This window comes from Silene latifolia, chromosome 7 (genome assembly GCF_048544455.1).
Source record: "Silene latifolia isolate original U9 population chromosome 7, ASM4854445v1, whole genome shotgun sequence".
Lineage (NCBI taxonomy): Eukaryota > Viridiplantae > Streptophyta > Magnoliopsida > Caryophyllales > Caryophyllaceae > Silene > Silene latifolia.
The window spans coordinates 117276119-117301356 of NC_133532.1; the positions used below are offsets into that span (position 1 = coordinate 117276119).

General features: G+C 36.8%; 2 protein-coding genes across 5 annotated transcripts; both read left to right on the plus strand.

Annotated features, from left to right (window-relative positions):
- The first annotated feature begins 470 nt into the window (after window positions 1-470).
- On the plus strand, window positions 471-16458 carry LOC141592695 (uncharacterized). Of its 4 annotated transcripts, none has more exons than XR_012521200.1 (11): window positions 471-1086; window positions 2848-3598; window positions 5421-6042; window positions 6198-6363; window positions 7254-7608; window positions 7800-7910; window positions 8245-8593; window positions 10445-10670; window positions 11978-12098; window positions 13843-14061; window positions 16156-16458. XR_012521200.1 is itself a non-coding variant. In XM_074413459.1 (10 exons), the coding sequence occupies exons 1-10, from the start codon at window positions 560-562 to the stop codon at window positions 16313-16315; spliced, it is 3486 nt and encodes a 1161-aa protein (XP_074269560.1). In that variant the 5' UTR covers window positions 494-559; the 3' UTR covers window positions 16316-16458. The 4 variants fall into 4 exon arrangements, 2 of the variants coding, with proteins under 2 accessions (XP_074269560.1, XP_074269561.1); XR_012521201.1 differs by having other exon boundaries at window positions 492-1086; window positions 7257-7608; XM_074413459.1 differs by lacking the exon at window positions 11978-12098 and having other exon boundaries at window positions 494-1086.
- Window positions 16459-19920: 3462 nt separating this feature from the next.
- LOC141592696 (nudix hydrolase 18, mitochondrial-like) lies at window positions 19921-22263 on the plus strand. Its single transcript, XM_074413462.1, has 3 exons — window positions 19921-20215; window positions 21091-21268; window positions 21742-22263. Exons 1-3 carry the CDS (start codon window positions 20121-20123, stop codon window positions 22210-22212), a joined length of 744 nt encoding a protein of 247 aa, XP_074269563.1. The 5' UTR covers window positions 19921-20120; the 3' UTR covers window positions 22213-22263.
- The last annotated feature ends 2975 nt before the right edge of the window (window positions 22264-25238 follow it).

The following is a 25238-nucleotide window of genomic DNA, read 5'->3' on the forward strand; positions in this document are numbered from 1 at the left end:
AAAATTAAATGGTATAAGTTGCCTTTTAACTATATAGTATAGATGTCTGCGTGGAGAATGATTGAGTAGACGTGTGTCAATCTTAACCAAGGTGGAAATGTGAATGTCTATGTGGATTTCCCACATCCTACGTGGCTTTGTCTAGTTGACATTTTTTAGAATGCCTTTTAATAGTATTTATATATCTAACTTACACCGATTCTAATACACATGAGTAATAACTGTCTGTATTTGTGCACATAACATTCAATCTTTTCAAAAGCCATAAAGTTTTGAATCAATAGAAACAACCAAGATCACGTATTGGAACTCCATAGCGACCTTTGAAATTTATGACGTATAACCGTATAATCCCATTTGGATTTAATTTCAGCTCAACTATATTCAATACTGTCTAGTTTATTTCAGCTTAATTAAGTTTAGTTCAGCAGATATAGCCGTAAGAGAAGCCTATGTACAATTGTACGTTAACAACTTCGGTAAACAATAGTAGATCACAAGTACCCGAGTACGAATTCCTTACCCTCTCACAAGTCTCAAGTCTCAAGTCTCAACTCGCATGGACGACGAACCAAAACTCCCGTCAACACCAGCACCACCACCGTCACTCTTCCCCATCTCCACCGCCGCCACCGCCACCGCCACTACAACCACCACAAATCCACCGCCTCTCTTCCCCATCTCCGCCACCGCAATCTCATCCACCACACCTCAATGGCTCCACAACACCAGCTTCACCACCGACCTCTCCACCATCTCCTCCGCCCCTTCCGCCGTCAACAACGACACCGATTCCGAACCCGAACCGATACCGAAACCGAAACAAAAGCCGTCTTACGAGCTTCTCGAATCTTCCGAAGAAGAGAGAAATGATAAACGAAGGAAGCGTAAGATGACGAAGAAGAAGAAAAGGAAGAGAGATAATGAGTATGATAATGATAATGATGATGTTGCGCGGTTTTCTTACGGTTCGAGAAAGTCTGGTGTTCGTGCTTGGGATGATTCTCAGATTAAACCTTCTACTAAGGATTATTATTTTGATTCTAAAGGGGATCCTGATAATTTAGCTTTTGGTTGCTTGTATAGGTATGAATTTAATCAGTTTTTATGCGTAATTGCGACGATTTTACGCCGTTTTGTGATTAATTGAGTTGATGATTTGATACTGTGTTGATTTATTGCTTGTATGAACAATTCGAATGATTAATTTTAGTGTTTGAGGATTGAATTAGAGTGAAATGATTTTAGTGAACCTGGAAATGTATAGGTATGTGTTTTCTCAGTTTTCGTACCTAATTATAATGATTTTACACTGTTTCTTTGCTAATTTAAGTTGATGATTTGATACTGTTTTGATGTATAGCTTATATGAACAATTCGAATGATTAATTTTAGTGTTTGAACACTGAATTAGAGTGTAATGATTTTTAGTAAACGTGGAAATGTATAGGTATGTATTTTCACAGCTTTCATACATAATTATGACGATTATATGGTGTTGTGCTAATTTTAGAGTGTTCGAGCAGAATTAGAGTGAAATGTTTTTATTTTCGTAGTTTTCATATATAATTATGACGACTATATGTCGTTATGTGCTAATTTGAGTTGATGATTTGATGCTGCTTTTGATTTATTGTTTGTATGATAATTTCAAAAGACTAATTTTAGCGTTTGAGCATTTAATTTAGTGTGAAATGTTAGTAAATCTAGAAATGTAGAGGTATGTATTTTCACAGTTTTTGTACATAATTATGACGATTATATGTCGTTTTGTGCTAGTTTGAGTTGATGATATGCTGCTGCTGTTGATTTATTGCTTATATGAACACTGCAATTGACTAATGATAGTTTTTGGTTGCTTGTATAGTTATGTGTTTTCTCTGTTTTAGCGTAATTGTGATGATTTTATGTCGTTTTGTGCTGAGTTGATGTTTTCATACTGCTTTTGTTTACTGCTTATATGAACACTTTGATTAACTAGTTAATTAACTACGAAGTATGATTTAGTTAACACGAAAATGTCTGTAATTAGAACTTAGTATGGCGAATATCGAGTACTTCATGAATGCCCTTGGCTGTATCGAATGGCTGACTGTAGTTATGATATATACGGAGTAGCAATTATGTAGCAGACGCTGTTTGGTAAGGAGTACTAGTTTTTAGATGTTGATTCGATACTGTTTTTAATTTATTGTTGTTGAACACTTCATGTGACTAATCTTAGCATTTGAACATTGAATTTAGAGTAGAATGATTTTAACAAATGTGGAAGTGTTCGTGAATTGAAATTAGAGTGATCAATTTCGGAGTAGTAGATGAATGCCATTGCTGTATCGAGTTTAGAGTGATGACGTTTTGAAGTATATTTGTCAATACAAGGTTATTTGAAATTAGATGTTTGAAAATTGGGATTTGGAGAGATGATTTTAGAAAATGTGGAATTGTTTGAATTGAATTTACAGTGATCAGTTTTGGAGTTGTGGATCATTGTATTGAGTTTAGTGTGTGACACTTTGGTAAAACATATTTGTCAATACAAGATTATTGTAGCGTTTGAGGATTGAATTTAGAGTGAAATGATTTTTGTAAATGTGGTATTATTTGAAAACTGAATGTAAAGTGGCTGATTTCGTAGTAGTAGATGAATGCCATCTTTGTATTGAATTTAGAGTTATGATTTTGGGAAGCATATTTGTCAATATGGAGTACAAGGTTGTTTGAAACTAGGTGTATAAGGTTAATAGGTTAATGCTGAAAGAGAGAAGGTAATCAAAATTTAGGTTACTGTGTTGTTTGTGTACACTTGATAGTTGAGTTAGTGATCTGTATGTGTTTTCCTGCACACAGGATGGATATTGTGCAGTATAAGCATGATGATGCGGCAAGATTGACGAATGACCTTCAAGTATATTCTCGATTGAGTCATCAAAGTTTGCTGTTGAGAGGGGAGCTTGATGTAGATAGACTGGATTCACAAACAAAATCCGGTGGGCGCTATTGGTCTGCCAAATATTCAGCACTAGAACGGGATAGAAATTTTAAGCACATTCGGGTTGTTGCACCAAAGAAGCATGTGGAATCTATGCTTGATGATTTCATTCCAGTATTTGACGAAGATGAAAATGGTGTCTCCATATCTGGACCCCTTGTGACTGAGGAGTCGTGGGAAGATGAGGTATTGCGAAAAACTAGGAATTTTAACAAAATGACTAGGGAACATCCCCATAACGTTGAAGTATGGCTAGATTTCGCAGAGTTTCAAGACAAAGTCGCAAGTAGGCAACCACAAAAGGGCGCACGCTTGCAAACACTTGAGAAAAAGATTAGCATATTGGAGAAGGCGGTTGAACTCAACCCAGAAGAAGAAGATTTGGTAATCTGCCTTCTGAAAGCTTATGGGACCAAGGATAGTGCAGATATTCTAATAGGTAAATGGGAAAAGGTTCTTATGCAACACTCTGGAAGTCACAAGTTGTGGAGGGAGTTTTTACACGTGGTTCAGGGAGACTTCTCCACCTTCAAAGTCTCTGAGCTCCGGAAAATGTTTGCTCATGCAATCCAAGCCCTCTCTGCTGCATCTAGCAAGAAGCATAGGCAGGTTCTTACTTTCAGCTTATGTAGATGCTCAATCAGTCAATTGTGCTGGTTCACCTGGTTTGATTTTTTCTTTTTCTTTGTAGCTTCTTTTTATGTGGAGTCGAGAGGTATATTGCTTCATTGAATTTTGATTCTCAAATAATTTGTATACATAATGCGCTAATCCCTCTACTGAAAAAATGAAATGAATGAAGTACAGATTGTGTTAGAATACAAAAAGACGAGGGAAAGGGAGGGAAGGGTTTCCGAGGGGAGGGGGATTAGAAGTTTAGAACAAATGAGTTTTCCTTCCAAATTTTTTCAGTAGGCGGATTTTAGTTTGCCTTAGAGGAGGGAAATTGAGGGATCTCCCGTCCAAACCCCTCCAACTCCATTTCGCTAACCGAACAAAGGAAGTTGCCCCTCCCCTTCCCTGGCATTAAAATTGCCTAGCCTTTTGGCGAAGATCAAGTGCGAGTTCATACATTTAGCTCTCTGTATGTTGAAATTAGTATGCACACAATCAATCCTCGTGAACAATCTTTCCCTTGGATTTTCAGAATTTTCTTCACACTTTTTAGGCTGTAGTATGACTTTATTTAGATGATTTTTTAACAGATGAGTGGTTGAAAAGCAGCATATATTTATTTCTCTGAAATGTCTTTCTTTGCTGATTCGCTTATTGCATGCACAGTTATTCCACATTTGTAAATAGTTTGCTTACACGTTCTCATACGTCTGCCCATTAGTTTTGCTTCTGGCTCTGTTCTTCGACTTTTTAGACCCCTCTTCAATTCGTTTATCTTGTAGTAGAAGATAGGTGTTCTGTTTTCAGCTATTCACTTGGGAACAACCAATCTTACACCTCTTGCCCTCACTTAGAGCAAGAGGTTCTTTGGATTGTAGTTATGATGTCAAAAGAGTTTGTTTTTTTTTTTTTTTTTTTTTTTAAACTCACCAATTGTCTAAAAGGCCCTTAGAAAGAAAGGTTGTGGAACTAGAGAATATAGACAAATGATAAGTCCTGTTTTATTGGTGCATTTTTGCTGGTAACAGCCATAAGTAGTAGTGTCAGTGAGCCCTACAGTTTTCCTCTCTAGTCTCTAAACCTTCAACCACCTATGTATCATACTATCATTTACTAGCTGCTGTCATCGCCTCCCAGTATTTGGATCATATCTTGGATACCAGGCTCTTTGTCTCGCCTTCTCCTTTTCTCTTCTGTTTCTGCATGACCATAGATGTGCCAGATGATAGTCATTGACTGCCATGAATGGGTGTGGGTGGTGAGGGCACTTGGAGGAGTATGTTCATGGTAGTCATGCTTGTTCATTGTGATAGAGGTGATCTTTGTGGGGATGATGTCATTAGGGAGGGTGGTGGTTTTCAATGTTTGGTAGGGTAATGGCAACCCCAAGTCCCCAACGAAATAGAATTATGGTTTGAAATCCTAGGTGGAAGAGTACAACAAGGTGTATGAATCCATTATCTAAATAAAATGATAAAATGTTGAGGAGAAAACAAACTATTGATTCAACGGTTCATTTTTAGGCCATCTAGAAGCATCGTTTTTATGTTCCTATCAGAGGGGGAAGGTTGCGTACATCCGCCCTTCTGTTATCTTACAGTTCTAGGAAGCCCTTGGTACATTGGCATAGGGTTGCTGTTGTTGTATTTGTCTTTCCATATTTTGAACCCCGGACAAGTTCAATCAAATAACATCCCAGTACAAATACGAGGATCTGTTTCATCGTTTCCTGTCTCTTCCGATGTATTTATGGGTGCAAGGTATTAAATACCTTATATTTTCCAGCTAGTTGATTATGGCCTTGTTGCTTGTGCAGGGTCATCCAGCTGAGGCAATGCCTTGTGTAGACCATGTGGACATTGAGATTGAACATGGTATTGTTGATATCTTTCTCAGTCTCTGCAGGTTTGAGTGGCAAGCTGGCTATCATGAGTTAGCGACTGCCTTGTTTCAGGCTGAAATAGAATATTGTTTATTCTGTCCTCCTTTACATCTAACTGAGCAGAGCAAGAAACGTTTGTTTGAGCATTTTTGGAATGGTAATGGTGCAAGAGTTGGAGAAGATGGTGCACTTGGCTGGTCTACGTGGTTGGAGAAAGAGGAAGAAACAAGACAAAAGCTGCTTCAGAAAACGTCTTTAGAGGAGGATGAACAAGGGGGCTGGACCGGGTGGTTTGCGCCTTCATCTAATGACAAGGAGAATTCACCCCATTCCAAAGCAGACGGTTCTGATGTGGCTGTAGAAGGCATGGAAGAAGATAAAGAGGATGAGGATGCAAATCTTGAAGAAGATGATGCTTCTTTGCTTAGGATGCTAGGTATTGATGCTGGGGCTGAGGCTAATAGTGAAGTCCATGACTCAAGAACATGGGTTAGATGGTCAGAGGAGGAGTCATTGAAAGATCGTGATCAATGGATGCCTGTTCGTGGGAGCTCTGGTACTTCTTCCTATCACAGCTTTTTGTTTTTTCCTTTGCGTTCACATGTTTGTGTGCTTTATTCTTTTGTTTACTCTTGTTTATAACAAAAAGCCTACATAAATTTCCAAACACTGAGGTTGTTGGGGTTCCTTATGAGTTTACCAACATTGCAGGGGTCTCCCCTGGTGACGAGGAAATGGTAGAAGCAGATGAGCAGCTTTCTAGAGTCATATTCTTTGAGGATGTTAGTGACTATCTTTTCTCATTGAGCTCCCCCGAGGCTCGTTTATCTCTTGTTGTGCAGTTCATCGATTTCTTTGGTGTGGAGGTATCTCAATGGTTAGTATTCTCATCCAGCTCATTTACTTAATGCTGTTAAATTGCAATCCTGCTAAATAAGTCTTCCTATTTGGTAATAAAAGCGCTTTAGAATCTTAATACACTTGTTTATTAGCATATTCTCTCGTTTAGTTTTTGTTTTTACGACTAACATGTGTTTACTCTAGAGACCTGAAAGTTAACAAGGAAAGCATTGGAGCAGATTATTGTGTGAAGGAATATAATTTGGCATTTGTGTTGCACAATATTTATATTCTGATTGAACAGTTATTTAGCTATATGGTGTCTAAGGACAACTGGACCTTGTTACAAGAATGAAGGTTGAACATGACAGAGAGAATGAAATGTTTTTGAGCAAGGATAAGAATGGTTCTTTTTCTGTGCTATTGAAGATAAGTCCTTACTTAGGATATGCTGGAAAGAATATTCAATGTAGTTTGTGCTTTGAGGAACTTTTGATCATCTCTTGGTCTTTTGTCCCTGGGCCCTAGTTTAGTGGCATATTTCTCTCTCTTTGTTCTGGATGGTTCTGGTTCAAACTTCAAAATCAAAGATATGTCATGGCCTGCAAAAGAATGGAGAGAGTGTATGATTGCCAGTGTGGCGCATCTTGTCGCTGACTATATGGTGGTATATACGGAAGAAAGAAACCATTCATCTCTATAAGGAATTAAAATTTGCTTTGCTAAGGATTTTTTATTGCTAGTGTCACATTTATGGGGTGACCCTTTTCGTTTGTTGGGTTTATGATACGTGCTTAATTATTTTGTGGTATTGACTTTTGACATCTATCTATCTACATCAGTCTGCGAAAAGTAGCAGTCATGCATGTGGTTCTCTTGTATCTCTTCATAAGGCGGCTGGCTTATAAATTTATGCCTATGTTGCAGCAGTTCCACAAACGCTTCAAGCTGGAATGAGAAAATTCTGAGTTTGGAAACACTTCCTGACTCTATTTCAAAGTATATTCGAAATTTGAATGGTGCTGGAAAACTAGAAAGTGGCTCAAGCACTCTCAGCCTGGAATCTCTATTGCAAAGTCCAGATAGCTCTGCAAGAAGAGAAATGATGAATTTTCTGCGTAATTCAGCTCTCCTATGTTTAAAAGTCTTCCCACGGAATTACAAGTTAGAAGAGGCTATTCTCTGTGCCGAAGAAAAGGCTAAAGTAGGATTCAATACATTGCAACAAACAGCTATGCCTTCTCGTGCTTTAGCCAAGAACCTTTTAAAAACTGATCGTCAGGTGATTTTGATATTCAATTAAGTTTCTATTCAATTAAGTTTCTTTTCTTTACTTGTGTCATTGTGTGAACTGAGAGAAAATTACTTGATAACCATGATTCAGTATTCCTTGATTTGAAAATGTGGAGAGCATTTATTTTGAAGGACCTCATATGTTTGTTGTTCACTAAGTTTGGTACATTTGTTTACTAGGATGTCTTATTGTGTGGAGTTTATGCACGGAGGGAGGCTGCTTTTGGGAATATTGACCTTGCCAGAAAAGTGTTTGACATGGCGCTGTCATCAATAAGTGGACTGCACTTGGTAATTTGTCTCTCCGTCACCTCTATCTTATCAATCCCCTCCTTTTGCCATTACTTCTGGCTTACAGTTTGGTTAATACTTTTTAAAAAGTATGAAGTTAGCGTATTTTTATTTGTTTGATAAGTTAGTTAAACAGCCTCAAGTGGAAACAAGCTACAATAGCTTAAGAAATTTAAACCTTTGTTGTACTTTTGATAAAATTTCTCGTCATTGTTCGTACCGCCGGTTGTTTGTAATCAATTTCAAACATTTCTTGTACTTTTCTCAAGTTATCTCAGCTTAGCTTTGTGGTTCCTTGCCAATACCATAATCATTTGATTTTTTTCCCAAGCAGGAAAATCAGTCTGCCCCGATGCTTTATCTCTGGTACTCAGAAATGGAACTTGCTGGTAGTGTTAGTAGTAACTCAGAGTCTACCTCACGTGCAGTGCACATATTATCTTGCTTAGGAAGTGGCACTGCGTACATCCCATATAAAGGGCGACCTCCAAGCACACAACTGCTCAGGGCACACCAAGGTTTCAAAGAGCGCATAAATTCCATAAGATCTTCATGGGTACGTGAAGTTGTAAGTGATAGCTCTGTTGCTCTTGTCTGTTCAGCTGCTCTGTTTGAACAGTTGACGGTTGGATGGGCTGCTGGAGTTAAAATGCTCTCTGATGCTCTTTTTATGGTGCTTCCAGGTATCAGTTTTGCGTATACATGCTATCAGTCATGATCCATGATATGTATATTAGATCTCCATTGTTTTCTCTCTTCTGCTTGTCTGCTTGTTTCCTTCTAGGTCATTCTCCTTTTATAATTGTTGTAAATAAGAGATTTAAGAAAAATTATCTTCTATGATAGTGAGGGAATAGAGAGCTGCAAAAGTGTACTTAAGCCAGAGAGGCTTTTTACGAGTTGATTATTATAAATTCTCAACTCTCAAGTGACAAGTGCTTGTGCCTGAAATGCGTCTTTCCTCTTTATCAGTGGAAGCCTAAATGTGAATAGGTCTAAACCCTGAATTACAGTTGGATGATATAACCTCCTGGATATGGAGCCCACAGTTAGATTGTGTCAGTATTTAATTCTTCAGATAAAGAGATACCAATGTAGAAGTCATTATCTTTCTTACTCCCTTTGATCTAAAATAAATGTCACTCTACTGTACATAAACTCAGAATGAGAAAAGCATTTAGTGCCGAGAAAATGGCCAACACATCTTCCACAATTTTTGAAAGTCGAAATCCATTTAGCGTAAGGTCCTCTTTTTCTATGTTCAGTAACAGTAAGCTGAGTATTTTAGTCTTCGGAGAAAGGGGTACCAGGGTAGAAATCATTATATTTATCCCATCGATTCAAAATAATTGTCATCCTACTGTACATTTTCCCGAGTAGAAAGCATTTAGCTTCCAGAAAATGGCCGCTGCACCTTCATCAAAAGTTTTTAAAAGAAAGAAATTCATTTGTCGCAAGGCCCTGCTCCTTTTTTCTTCAGTAATAGCTAGCTCATTACCTCATCCTCATCTTGTCATTTCAACTATGACGTTAGTATATGGAGCATGGCTAGACATGGCTGTTTCCTGTATGGATTGGATCCTAATATTACTCAGGATACATCAGACATGTCTAATGTTTATCAGATTTTCAGATTGATTGTTCTCAGTTTCACTTATGTAGTTCAGCTTCTGTCTTGAAACGTCTATACTATAGGATTTGTTTTTGCCTTGATAATGGTTAATGTGAAAGGCGTTCCCATGTCTCATCTGGCAGCCTAACTGAATTTTTTATTTGTATAGACAACAATTCACAATATTGACGCCATACTTTCTATTCTGATAATGTCAACTGCCAAAGACTCACAATTATCTAGCTATGCAATATGCAAAATGAAAGAAAATGGCTCATTAAACTCGCTGCACATATTTCTATTGTGAACTGGGAATCATTTTATGAATTCTAGATGCAATTTTCATTATGGGTCATCAAAAAGGATTCAAAGGAAACAACCTCTTTGTGTTAACACATGGGTAAGGCTTTGTACATCTAACAACCGTGTGCCCTTATGACTCCGGAGTAATGCTCTTGCTGTTGTTGTCATGGTTATGGTCAAATGTATATGCAACCTTGAACTATTCTACGCCCACTTCCTTGTTAGTTAACTTAATTTATGCACTTTGCAGTCTATTGTGAACTAGGAGTCATCCAATGAACTCCAGATGCAACTTTTATTTTGGGTCATCAGAAAGGAAACAACCTTTCTGTATTAACAACACACGAGTAAGACGGTGTACATCCAACCGCTGAGCCCTTATGTCTCCGGGATAGTGCGGTGGTTATGGTTAATGTATATGCAACTTTGAACTGTGCTGTGTCTACTTGTTTGTTAGTTAACTTAGTTTATGGACTCTGCAATCCATACTCCTGCAGTATTTCATCATACATTGGCAGAGCTAACCAGAACTTTTTATACTGTATCTTTTCTATATCATATGTTAAGAGCGCTTCCTTTGAGTTATTTTAACTAGCTGCATTCCTGATTATTGTTGTAGAGAGAAAGAGAAGAAGCTATCAGCTTGAATTTCTGCTCAACTACCAAGTGAGGATGCTTGAAAAGCATCATAAAGAAGCAACAATGTCAAAACTCTTACAATCAGTATTATCAGGGTTGCAAATATATCCCTTTAATCCAGAACTTTTTTGTTCCCTGGTGCATCTTAGCCATCTGCATACTGTACCCAACAAACTCCGGTGGATCTTCGATGACCTATGGCACAAGTAAGACCCATACTCATAAAAGATCTTTATTTCTCTGTGAATGACAAAAGAAGATCTATATATGTATCTCATTAATATCCCATGCATACAGTTTTGTCATGCTCATTTATTTTATTGGTTGAAGGGAAGCTGGAAAGGTGATCCCCTTACCATTTGCAGGGAGCCAATTGATTCTTAGGTTTGTAGTATAACGGAATAAATTGAAGTGGCTGATTGTCACTAAAGTGTCCACGCTAATCTACTGCCAAGTAGCATATATTCATTGCATTCTCATCGAGCTGTGTCTGAAACCCCTTTTACTGCTATGTCCGGGGTGAGGGCACGTACAACTGACCTCCTTGGTTTTCCGCTCACGTTTGAGGAACAGCCTTTGTTGGTACATCATACTTTTAGAAAAAAAAAGGGAGGTCAACCTGTGTGTTTCCCGAGGTTATATGGTATATGCTTTAGCTATGAATGGTCTTTGGCGCGATAAACTTATTGTGAGGGTTTCTTGTTTTAGACAAATTAATAGTTTTTATTTTTAGAGGAAGGTCGAACATCAAGCATTGGTTTGTAATTCAGCTGTGTATAACATCATGAGAAGGTACTTTGGTAGAGGAAAGTTTTTTTCCTGGCAAGAGTACACTAGTACAGGACTTTGTTTTGGGTGGGGGTGGGGTGGGGAGTCACTTTTTTCCTGTAGGTTCCTAGGTCCTTCTTGATCTGCTGAGGTAGTGTCACATGACAAATCAGGAATGCAGGAAACCAACCCTTGGAAGCAACCAACAATATCTATCAATACAGTTCACATGAATATCAGTCTTTTAGATTTAGCTTACTATAACTTTGGTCCTTGCCACTCAAAAACACTTGTGAGTGATTTGTGAATGCAATGCTGGTAGGTCTTTTCCCTCTCACACCTCTGTAAACTTCCTACATTTTTTATTTGGTTGACTTTATTTTAACCGTCTGCCTTGAATTCCTTTTTCTTGTTACCTGTCTTTAAGACCCAACATGTTCCCACAACTTGCATTTTCCTCTACATATTTTGTCCCCCTTGATTCTCGTGCCTCAAAAAGTAGGAAATTTAGGGCATTCACAATGTAAGCTTTTTAGCTAAAGCAGTCCTTCTGAAAGAGCTCCTTGCTAAGAATCATCCATTATCGTCCACTCTTTGTGTAAGAGTATCTAGTTTTTGTAGGAGTTGCTTCTTTAGCTAAAAGATGAGAGAAGGTGCATTCCATTTTTAGTTAGTTGGAGATTTTTTTCTGTTGATGGGAAGAGACTTAAATTTTTTGGAGGATTGATTTTTTTTAATTTATCAGGTGTATGTATGAATTGTAGCAGTAAGGAGGTTCTATCATTGTGGATGGCCTTAGAAATAGTTGGAGGGAGTAGTAGGTTTGAGAAGTGAAACAATGATGGAAGATGTGGCTATGGAGGCAGGTGAGCTGTGATTTAAGTCTGACCTGTTCTTTACCTGATTTTTCCAGCTCTTTCTGGTTATCTATAGCAAATGGACACTTTTTTTGCTTCCCTTTTTGAAACAAAAAATAAAAATAAAAAGGAGTTAAAGCGAAATAAATGGATAACGGAGTGTATGACTATATCGAGTTATCAACCCCACTAGTTAATCCGTTTGTTTTACTATTTTCTGCTTTGTGTTCTTCAACATATATGCTCTTTAAAAAAGTTGACTTGCTGATTGTTGATGGTAAATTGTTAAGCAAATTCTTTAGTTTCTATTGGCAACATGTTCTTTCCATAGAGAGAAGAGAGAGGATATGAAAGAGAGCCGTTGTCCTCTCTTCTTGCCTTTGTTCTCCCATTCTACTCTCTCCTTCTCAATTCAAATTTCGTCATCTTTGATGTCACTCTGTTCTTTAATGCGCCCGTAAGGAATTCCTCTCCACATTGAAGGAAAGTATTTTACCTCGTAAACAAATCATTTAAAGAAGGATGATTTTGCCCGCAACTGCATTTTGTGGAGGTATCGACCGAATTTTTGGCGCAATGATTGCTTCTATAGAAGATCCATAGATGATAGTCGTCATTGAACATGGCAGGGTAGTTCTTGGATGTATCGTATTCATTGGATAATTAGAGGGTGGACTTTGTAGTGAATAAAATGGTATGGGGGCATAGAAGGTTGGTTAAGGTTCGATCTAATCTAAGGAGTGATGTTTAGATTTACGGTTTTTTAGAGGGATAATGTATCGGTGATCTTTGTTCAAGGACAAAGCATGAAGGAGCCATAAATTAAGTCTAAGGCAACGCTTCTCAGAATGTTATTGTTTAAAAGGCTGTGGCTGATAGTTTTGGAAAAGTGATGGGTTGAGAAGTTACTTGTGATTGCCGTTGTTCGAAGAGGAGGCTAGCCCATGACGAGTCGACCATGGCAAAAAAATACGAGACTGTTGGAGACGACGTGAACTTTTTTTTTTTTTTTGATGATGAGGGAGTTGAGTCCCCCCCGGGCCCATGCATTCCCGCACCACCACATGGACCATGTAAGCCACCCTCTTCGGGGGCTGCAGTGGCCAAGTGATCATCGCCCCAGCTGGTAGTCGAACCTGAGACCTCTCAACTCCTGCATTTCTGCAAGCTTTAAGGTTTAACCCAGCTACCACTGGACTAACACCACTTGGTTACGACGACGTGAACTTTTATTTGGGAGTGATCATATGTTTTTTTGAAGTCTTGGCTGGGAGGAGACGAACACGAGGGCTAGGGAAATTCTAATCTCCATGAGATGTAGTTTAAAGCACTCTAAAGGACACCAAAGGAAACCCAAAACAAGGTGCTTTTTATGGTAAGGGGTAACAGGTTGTTGGCAACTAGAAAATTTGAACACCACAATCGAATATGATAAGTGGTTTGTTGTTTGAAAAGGGTTTCCTAGTTAGGAGCTGTGTGTCGTTTGTTTCGCTTCATTTTAAAGTAAGGGCTTCTTGTTCACTGTCTTCTATTCTTCTTTTGTGATCTTCCTTTTTATTTATTAATGGCTGTTCTCCTTGTCCTTTTTTTGGCCTGGCCCTTTAGTATGGTAAACCAAGAATATAGTTGGTTGGCTAGCTTTGTAGTTTTCAGGATATCAATAACAGTGATTAATATTAAATTCATATTTAATTCTGGTTATATGCTTTGTATTGTTTGCCTTTTCAACTTTTCCCTTTTTTCATGCCCACAGGAAACCATCAATCATACTTGCATTGTTCGCGCTGTCATATGAGCTGAGTAGAGGTGGCTCTCAGCATAGGATCCATGGATTGTTTGAGAGAGCGTTGACAAATGATAAGTTGCGTTTCTCTGTCTTTCTTTGGCGGCTTTATATTGCATTTGAGATTGATATGGGGAACATATCTGCTGCAAGAAGAGTCTTTTTCCGGGCTATCCATGCATGTCCATGGTAAGACTATATGAATTCTTTTAATTTTGTTTTCAGAATTGTTTACCGTGCTTTTCTTACGTGTTCAGTCTGTTTGCATATGTATTTGTATATACTGTATAAATGATTTGCATACTTGCTAATAGAGTAGATTTGGATATGAAATAACTGGAAATGTCATTCATGTTGCAAACTTGCAATTATAATATGAAATCGTTTGGCTGTGCTGGTTCTGTTGTTACCTTAGGTCCTTAACTACCAGAGTTGAGTGTTCTAGGAAGTCTCTGGTCATTGAAAGTTTGAGTGAGTTGTGACATTCGAGAACACGATTCTTGTCGAAGTGTTAGACCGTAGTGATCATGTAATAAGGCTAACATGTGGTTGGTTTTATCAGGCAAACATTTACGTAGGCCAGCCACCAATGTGATTCAGTTAAATGTTTGAATGACTACTCCAATTTGCATTAGTTGGTGGTCTTTTATTTTGCAAGCTCAAATTCTTTGAAATAAATAAATAATAGAAGCGCAATACAATATGCGATCTTAGACAGGTGGGATCATTTTATTGGTCAACTAGAGCGGTGCCCTTTTTGTGTCCTTTAATCAATCCACCTCCTGGCTGTGGGATTGATGGACATCAGCTCTGACGTTTTTGTTGGAGAAAGTGGGTTGCAGATATCCCTGTCCTGACTAGGTTTGGCCAATAATTCCTCTGTCCAATAATTTACTTGGCCAAACTTTGCACAATTTAAGATTTAGTAAAATATTGTGACTGTGTAATGGACAATTTTACCTCTACTTTGTAATGATTCTAATGAACAAATTATTAATCATTTTAATGGCCTCAAAAGTGTAGAACTGTAAACTGTAAAGTTGAATCATCCTTATTTTATTTTATTTTATTTTATTTTATTTTACAATTTATGTCAAATGATTTTATTTTGAAGGTCATAAAAGTGGAAGTCAATTTATCTGATTTAATAATACAAATGCAGAGACCACACAGACATTTTGGGACACTATAAACTGTAAACTCTTAAGAGGAATAACAACTAACAAACAGACATAACGTGGAGGAAATGTGATTTTGCCATATACTTTTTACTGTTTTTGAGTCCTGTCCCGTAAACTAGGCTACTTTATGTCCTTTTGCGGACATAATGGTTTATTAATAATTTTGGAGGTAAGATCTGATCACGGATTTGTGTCAATTAGGAAGCTGAAGTGTCTTGAGGGAGAAACATGGTTATTCGAATAAGCAAGTATACATGATGCTTGATATGTATGGGTGATTATATAGGCCAAGGAGGCTACTAAAGTAAAGTTTGAGTGAACTGCACGGAAGGATTACATAAAAGAGCTGTCTGCCTATGTCAGCCTTGTGCATGAGTAATTGAGTGCATGTATGGTGTGCATAAATCAAGATGTGTGTGGAGAAAGTTCTTGTTACCATTCAATATAGTCAATTGAATCCTGTTTATGGCACCAATATTCTTAGCCCTAAACACAAAATTTACTGTTCTTGGTCATAACTGTGGTTATGACTTCGATGACCATCATGACCTGAGCTAAGTCACTTTCTCTATGATGATATGACGTGAGGCTAACCCAGTCAAATCAATATCCTACCGATATACTACTTTATCTTCAAATCCAAGCGGCCTGTCTCTCTTGCAAAAAAGGTGGGGGCAAGGCACTTAGATTTGAATGGAGGGAGTACCTACCTATTCACTTGCTAAAAACTCCGGATATCATATCATGAAACAACCTCGTAATTGGCTCATATGAAAATTTGTATATAATGTTTTTGGTGTTTGCTAATTCCTTGTTAAGACTGAAGTCTTGTACAGTTGTACCTACGTAAACCTGTTTGTTTCTAGGTGGAAATTTTTTAAATGCAACAGGGTTATATTCTGCAACTGAAGACAGTTTTGCATAATGTAAAAATACGTCATTCAGACCATACTCTTGCAGTCCGTGTAAAAATATCAGGGACATAGTCTAAATTGCTTTCTTGTTGGATATCCCCCACAATGTAGCCTGTCTTGTACGAGTTCTCTCTTTTGTTACTCCTATTTAACAAGTGTTTTAATGCGATAATTCTCGTTGTTCTCAGGTCAAAAACGCTATGGCTAGATGGTTTTCAGAAGCTGAACAACATTCTGAGTGCGAAAGAGCTGTCAGATCTCCAGGAAGTGATGCGGGAGAAGGAGCTTAATCTGAGAACAGACATTTACGAGATTCTCTTACAGGATGAATTAACGGCTAAGCTGTGACGAGGAGATTGTGTATGAATTGTGCATATATCTGATGTATGGTATTTTTGTATACTTCTGCTTCACGTCTTTTGTACAATGTACTGTATAACATAATTAGCATGATCTGCAACCAGCTGCTGATCCCAGAATGCAACTGTCAGTAGGACCGGTCGATTTACAATACGCATGCGCCTACACCAAAGCTTATTTTAATACAGTACATAACAAAGTTTGTTTTTGGTAACACCTCTTGTTTTATATTAGCGACAGACGTACATAAATTCGGTAAAATATTTCGCCAAACATAAAACTAGTCGTTTTTATTTTAAAAACAAAAACTAGTCTGTTTCATTCATCTTTTACGTTCATGGTTAGAAAATTTTCTCTTAACAAAGACCAATTTCCTCTTATCTCGTCTCTTTCGATGTCCTAGCAACCACCTTACCACCCGATCTCTGGCCATTCTAGGCCCATACCACCAATTTATACCCCAACTCAGCCTCATGGTACCAGCTTCTAGCCCAACTCACTCCCGAAGAGCTGAAACCACCCCGTCCACCGCCAGATCCTCTCTGATTCTAGAAATGACCCCACCCCTTGAGACGATCAGTCATGTGAGATTTATGTCGAAAACTCCGGCTATCAAATTAATTTTGCTTTTTTATTTGATAAGTAACTACTCAAATTTCAAAATTTACCTTATTTTAGGGAATATTCAATTTGGATTGTCAGTAAAATGTGTGCGTCCGTTTTTTCATCATTAATTCCACGGAAAATTCAGTCTATTTATATCGTCATTGTTGAATACATAAAAAAACACAGGACAATGGTTTCTCAATAGTTGAGAGATGTCTCTAGCAAACTTTGTATTTTTACAGATGTTAAAATTAAACTTTTTTTGTAAGTGATTCGTTTAATGAAACCAATAAAATTCCAAATTTATAACCATTTTTTAACCATTATAAAAGATCAACTTTATTTATTCACTCTTTATTAGGAAATAATACTCGAGTCAAATTTTACTAACTCAGTCTAATGCTCATAAATCATAATTAATCCACTAAAATAGAATAAAGTAAAATATTGGTTACACAGTCCCATAAGTCTACCTTGTGATGTGTATATCTATCTCAAACTTGTGATGGGTCCAGTATCACCCACACGGGGTAACAACAATTAAAGTGCATAGGGAGTCACAAATTATTTGTCTTATCTATTTATATTGGTTTAAGACAACAATTAAAATGCATAGGGAGTCACAAATTATTTATCTTATTTATTCATTTTGGTTTTACTTAACCCGTTATAAGCTTGTTACGGATATCAGCTGTCACAAATGAAAATTTGGGTACACAGTCACATTTATTATCTCCAGCATGCAAACAAAGGTAGATGAAATGTCATGTGTCACGCTTGATTTATCTGCCACTAGACGTACTACTACTCGTAATCTAGATAAGACTTCGGAGTATAAAACAAGTTGCGGCTGTTTAATGTAATGGACAGCCGCAAAACCGAGTAGTTCGAAAACACGACGACTTTGGCAACAGCAGATATTTATTGACGTCCACAAAAAACCCCCAATAGGCAATAATACCAGATGCGATCAAATTTGTGCTGATTCCACTCTCATCTCCATTCTCCACCCACCAACTAGTATAACTACTACTCGTTAAAATTCTAGAACATTAACTACTACTCGTACTAGATATGATCTATACTTCTATACATGACGTTTATAACCATGACACAAATATCACTTTAGTTGAAAATTAAATATTTATACAAAGCGTCTAGAATAACACAAAATCTCATTGAAGACGGCACGTCTCCGTCACTTTGGAGTGACGGATAGCATTTCCTCTCACAAATGACCCAAATAGAGGAGAGAGGGAAGATACGCGTAGAAGTCACCTGTGTCCCCCTATCCGTTTTGTGAGTGGATTTAAGATTCTTTAACATTCCAAACCCGTCTTCAAAAGACTAATCGCTAGAATAATTATAACGGAAAATTATAATTGAGACATTACCCAATCTAAACTAACATTGGACACCATAATCACATTCCCTTTTGATGCATATGAATCCGACTTCAAGTCCTAACCATTATTATTTCAAAATTTAAATATATACATGTATCATTTACCATATAAGTTAATTACTTCCTCCATACACCTATTTTTACCCCATTCGCTTTATTGCGGTCTTCAAGACAGCACTTTGACCGTATTTTTCGACGTCTATATGTCGCTTTTTTTCGTAAAAGATGTTATGCAAATAAATGTAAAAAATTTTGTTTTATAGTCTAATAATTTTATTCACCAACTTATTTACGGTCAAAGTTCAGAAACTTTGACCTCTCAAAAATAAATGGGGTGAAAATATGTGTGTGGAGGGAATAACTCATTTCAATCTAAATATGAATAATCGACTACATAAAAGTACTTTATGTATCCTTGTCAACAACCACAAGGATCGAACAACAAATTTTGAAAGAAAAAAAGATGCCATGGCACCACAAAACCAATGAGGACTAAGAAATGTAGGGTCCATTTCTTTTTAACGTACAAGATTTTATTTGGGGACGATCTAACGCTTCGGGTTTTATCGCGACAAATAAAGGCAAAAGATAATAAAGAGAGGAGTGTAATATAATATTACATTGTGAGAGAGAAATGAACTCTCCATTTCTTTTAGGAAATGGAGAGGATCCATACTCCCACAAAACCACTACTAAAAAAATGCTGAGTTACGTTTTATAAAGCGCTTGAGAACCGTTCTTTAACTTAGCGTTTGGTAAGATTAATGAACTAAGCTGAATGAGCGTTTTGTATTCCTCATCATAAAAAAAGTACCTTAATAACAACCGTTCTTTTTCTTAATTATACTATATAAGACAATTTTACATAAAAAACAAGGGAAAATGCACGCGGTGCCCTTGAAGTTTCGAATTTTGCCCGAAATACCCAATTTTTTGTTCCGGAAAGCTTTAAGAGGCTATAACTCGTTTCTACGAGTTCAGAAAGTGATAATTTTTTTTTCTTCAAATCGATTATCTTTCCGAGAACTACGATTTGAAAAACAAAATTGTCGTATTTGGATCCCGTGGCTAGAAGTTTTTGTACGTCAAAGTTTTTTTTACCGAACAAACTTTGAGTGACCTTATCTCTTGGTCACGAATTCCAAACTCGACAATTTTTTTTTTCAAGTCGTAGTTCTCGAAAAGATAATGAATTTGAAAAAAAAAAATCGTCACTTTCTGAGCTCGAAAACACGAGTTATAGCCTCTTAAAGTTTTTCGGATCAAAAAATTGGTTATTTCGGACAAAACATCAAAGTTCAAAGGCACCGCAAACATTTTCCGTACAAAAAACAACACATTTGTGATTTTGCTAGTCGAATATAATACACCGTATAAGTATCAAACAAATCGTGTTTTCAAAGTTCATATGCTCCAGCATCCGCGTAACGCATACGCCTAAGTAAACGATTACTAACCTTCCTATCTCTCACCTCCACATATATTTTTATATTTTTTATTACAAAAAACAAAAGGGGGACACGTTGACTTTTAATCTACATCATATAAATACGTATCATATCATGATTTCCAAATTTAAACATTTCTACACCATTTATTGATTTATCCCTAATATTATCTATCACTTACCCATATTGTTTGCCATCCATAAAAAGCATATCAACAACTTTTTTTAATATATTTAACTCTCATTATTTGCTGTACTCATCCTTTATAAATATATTTTTAGCACATAATATAAAAAAAAAAGATTTTAATTTTTTTTGTGAATTTTTAAAAAAAATGGAGAATGAATTAAGGAAGCTTGTTCATGTTCCTTCACGTATTGGTAGGGATTTGCAGAGATATGATCATTTGGGTCGTCGTCAAGTTGTTGGGTATGATTAATTCTTTTTTCTATGTTTTATTAAGGTTTTTTTTAATGTATAACATTCGATTTAGTTTGGATTCGAGTCGGGTAAAACCACAATGATAATAATGGTCTCTCTCATGAATGAATCAAATCTAAAAAGTTGACCTAAAGGATCGTTGGGTTTTGTTCATTTGTTGTTAAATTTTGGATCTACTAATAATTCGGGCAGTAGTCGATCTCTTATAAAACGGTTTTATATGATTAACCAATTACGTCTCTAATGGTATTTACACGAGAAAAAGGATTATACATCGAATGTATTACAAACTGCGTATATATTTGAGTTTTTGTGTGTTTTTTTCGAATTCAAATTTTTCTGAGCTTGTAATGTTTTTGAGTTATATGGTAATTTTTTTAGTTTTATGTTGAAAAGAATGAACTCAAAACTTTCTAATAAAACTCATAATTTTTAAAATAAACTCAAAAACTTTATCTTAATGCTCAAAAACTATACCATCTGATGTAGTACATCAGATGTATAATCCACTTACTGCATTTACACGAACTTTATGACAATTGATAACTTTTTTCTTGTAAAAATGGCCTTAAATAAATCAGTCTCGTATAAAATGGTTTTACGTTCATCATCCTTCATAAGATGAATAGCATAAGAGAATATTGATTGAATAAAGTGTACAACAATTTGTAAAACAGATTTATTAAGAAACTAGTAACTTTTTATTTAAATGGATCACGATATTTGTATAATGAATCTGCTTTACACAATTTTTGTATAAAACGGTCTTACATAAAAATAAGATTTACGATCTTATACATACTGTTTTAATTTTGTTGTCTGATGTAGCTAATTATTGTGAATTTACAAAATTGGACATACAGATGCATACCATACAGATTGGTAAACAATTTATCCTCTCCCATAGAAGTCCTTATGGTTAGTTCACAAAAGGGTGAAGCAATGTTGTTTCCTAAGGGAGGTTGGGAGAAAGATGAATCAATGCAAGAAGCGGCTTTACGAGAATGCTTAGAGGAAGCCGGTGTCATTGGTACTATTCAGGTAAATTGCCGATTTCAACTTACTTCCTCTGTTCCATTGAATTGTTTACGTTTTTCAAAATTACCCTGATGCCTGTAAGGCTACCTTGTATATCGAGGTGAGGGGGTACGTTTTTCAAAATTACCCTAATGACCGATTGTTTTTCCCTATGCATTTTGCTTTTGTCTTAAATGTGCATATATTCCCGTCTTAAATGAGACTTTGCCAACACAAATACTGCAGGGAAGATTACGACTTTTCCCTACAAAACTCAACTTACTTCCTCTGTTCCATTGAATTGTTTACGTTTTTCAAAATTACCCTAATGCCTGTAAGGCTACCTTGTATAACGAGGTAAGGGGTACGTTTTTCAAAATTACCCTAATGACTGATTGCTTTTCGCTATGCATTCTGTTTTTGTCTTAATTGATCAGCCCGCATTGCATGTGCATATATTCCCGTCTTAACTGTGGTTATGATTAATTTGATTGCAGAGCAAATTGGGACAGTGGACTTACAAAAGTAAAAACCAAGATACACTACATGATGGATATATGTTTCCATTGCTTGTAGAAGAGGAATTGGAATACTGGCCTGAGAAAGATTTCCGACAGCGCAAATGGGTAAAGGTTAGCGAAGCCAAAAAACTATGCCCGCATAAGTGGATGCAAGAAGCATTAGAGACGCTTGTTAAAAGACTCGCTCCATGCTTTCAACAGGCTGAAAGTATTTCCAAAAATTCCGATAAAAGTTTAAACTACTCCCAGCTGAGAAGAGCCAAGACTGAAATGTCGAGTTGGAAGAATACGAGTTCATATTTGCAGGGATACAGATTACATCGCTGCTCCACATTACATCAGCTGAATACATCTACTTGCGAAACAACGGTTTTGTCAGAAAATTTCAGCATAGACAGTACACTTCCATCATGTTATTTACTCCCAGTGATGGTAGAACAAAAATGAAAGACCATTTTACTGTCACTTGTTTGATTATATAGATCACATCCTTTTTAACCTGTGCATTAGTTTTATAATTAACATCTTTCCGGAGGTGGCTAACAGGGTCATTTACCGGGCTGGGAGTGCTCCCGATTGCTTGAGAGCGATCCCAGCTAGGTGTTGATAGTATTACCATAGCACTTATAGTAGATTACATAAACAAATCCCAGAAGAAAACAAGAATTTTTTTGGTATAAAGGGAGACACAGCAGTGATTTTGATGCTGACGGGATTTGAACATAGGTTATGAATACCATCTCTTATGACTTTACCAACTAAGATAACTGACATCTGCAGGCAATCCCGGATACAAACAAAGCAGAGTTAGAAAGGGAGAAATAAAGTAACTACATAATTTTGTTTTGCAAGAAAAAATGATGGATCTATTTTCCGTTCTCTTTTGTTTAGTTCAAACTCAATTTTGTTAGATAAATGGAATTAGTTATATTGGTTTTCCTTTAGATCTCTTGGTTTGACAAAGGGCGCTCATGTTTTTGGTTGAGATAGTACACATACAATCACCTCATACTATAGTAAGTCGTAACTATATTTCCTATATATTACACTTATTCCAAGATGTATGATTTTTTTTTTTTGACAATGATAAAACTTTCATAAATTAAAAACTACTATAAAGTGTTCACTTAAAAACTACATTATGATAGTGGCTATCAAATTCAATCGAATGAACCTCCTTTCTCTTGATCCTTGCAAGTTGCAACTATAGTGATAGAGTTAACAAATCTGCAAAAAGAAGTTGAAATATCGATGGAAACCAATGATGAGACGGTTTTAGTATGTATTAAGAAGGTCGAATTGGTGAAGTTCAAGTGTCAAAAGCGGTACTTTGTGAGTTATATCATGGAACTATCGATTACACTTGTTCTTCAGTTATGGTAGAGTTTGTAATGGGGTATGACAAACCGGTGCCGACTTGAAGTAACAATGGCGGGACTTGGATCCGAAAATAAAAGATGAAGTTTGGAAACGATGAAAAAGAGCTTGTGGGTCGGTTTTGTGTGTCAAAGACGGTAGCCAAGTCCGAGGATAGGTGGGCCGGGAAACCTACGAAGTTAACTTGAGCATATGTCGCACTATTCATGCGCGCATACGACAAAAAGAAGAGGAGCTTGCAGCAGCGAATTTCGCGACAAACATTCGACCCACACGCGACCCATTCGCGACACACATTCGACCATGGTTTGTGCTATTGTCGCGAAAATCACGCTAGGAAGGCTCGAGATTGGTTTAGTTTACTCGGTTTGTTTCGAGACTCGTTTTTGACTTTGGTTATTAAGTTGACGTTCTTTAGGAGAGTACTTAAACTCTTTATTTCAGTTTTAGAAGTTACTTTTGCAATTCTTGGAGAAAACCTAATTATTCTAGATCTAGTATGAGAAACTAATTCCTCCTTTTTTTGGTTCAACTTTTGAAGCTATCGATTGTGAGATCGTCTTACCTTTTATCTTTCAAGTTTTGTTCTAATCTCTTGTTCTTTATTTCTTTGATTATTATTTCTTTGATTAGCTACCGACTTAGTTTGCTTGATAACTAAATTAAAGTATCAACCTTTAAAATTGTAATTGATTCAGTTTATCATTATTTGGGTTTAGGAAGAGATTAAACATACAATTGAATTACGACTGTGTGGTTGTGGTTATTGTTTCTATCGGTTCCTTTATTCATTATTGCTGCTATTGGGTAAACTGCTTTTTGAGACTTTCGACGATCAATTGACTTAATTGGTAGTGGAGACAAGTTGACCCGAGACCTTTAAATCATCTGAATTCCCCAAAAGTTATAATCTTTGTTAGTTTTCTTTAGTTTAATTAGCGCTAGTTTACAAACAAACAAATTCCCCCCTAATCGGTTACTTTACTCTCCATTATTACACACATTAGTTAACTTAGTTCTTCTCTGTGGGTTCGACCCTTATTTCCATTATATTGCTATTCTTAGTAGTGTAGTTGAGTAAGTGATATAAATTTACTATGATAGACATACGACTTTTAGCCCGTCAACCAACGATCGTTTTTTCGAAGTAGTAATAGCTCGGCCCTTTCGACCCTTACCGTGGGAATGACCTTCAATACGTTTACATTTGTGTTTTAACTGATTCCCGACCGCTACAAATTGAAAAGTGGTCATTGAGACCTGACTAACATGGGAAGAATCAGAAGAAAGTCGTTTTTTCTTATCAACTTGGATCATGATTTCCTCGTGAACCAACGCATCACTCTTAGCCAGCGTGACATCAAATTGGTATCAAGGTTCTCCGACATAGGAGAAAAAGTGGGAACTTCTACTCTCCTTGAACTATCTTGTAGGAGAGTTTCCGTCTGGATGGTTTTAAAGTTGAGGGGATGGACCCTCATGATAGACATGAACCTAGAGTAAAAGAAGTCCAAAGTTTTGACCTCCATTAAATTCTCAATCTTTAGATAAAAGATTTAGCTTATTATGAGGCTTCTTCTTGTTTGTAAACTTGAACCGAGATGGTTTTGAGCTGGCTAAGTAGACGATCTCATTCACGACGTCGCAAGGCTCAGGGCTAGTCTCAGAATCCATAGGCATAGGCACCCCGGGTAAACTAACAGGGACATAGTTCAGACGAAGCTGCAGACAACAAGGGCTTCTTACCTTTTCTTTCTATGCCGGAAAGATCATTTTCAGAAGATTCTCGTTTTCCATTTGAGTTGATAGTCAAACGACTAACTACAACTTGTAACTCTCGGGAAATATCCTTATTAATAGGATTAATTTGAGAGCACATTCAAAATCAGCAAAGGCCTTCGGAAGGAGAATCAAATGCTTAAAAACTAATCCCCGTCGGTAGAGAGCTTTGATGTTAGACGAATCTACATACAAATTCAAAGTGCAATACCAGCAAACTTGTTCGTAATACGGAGTCTTAAGATCACAAGCTCCCAAATTCAAAAAGAGGGAGAGGGCAAGAGAAGTTGCAGATGGTTCATCAGAATTGGCAGGGG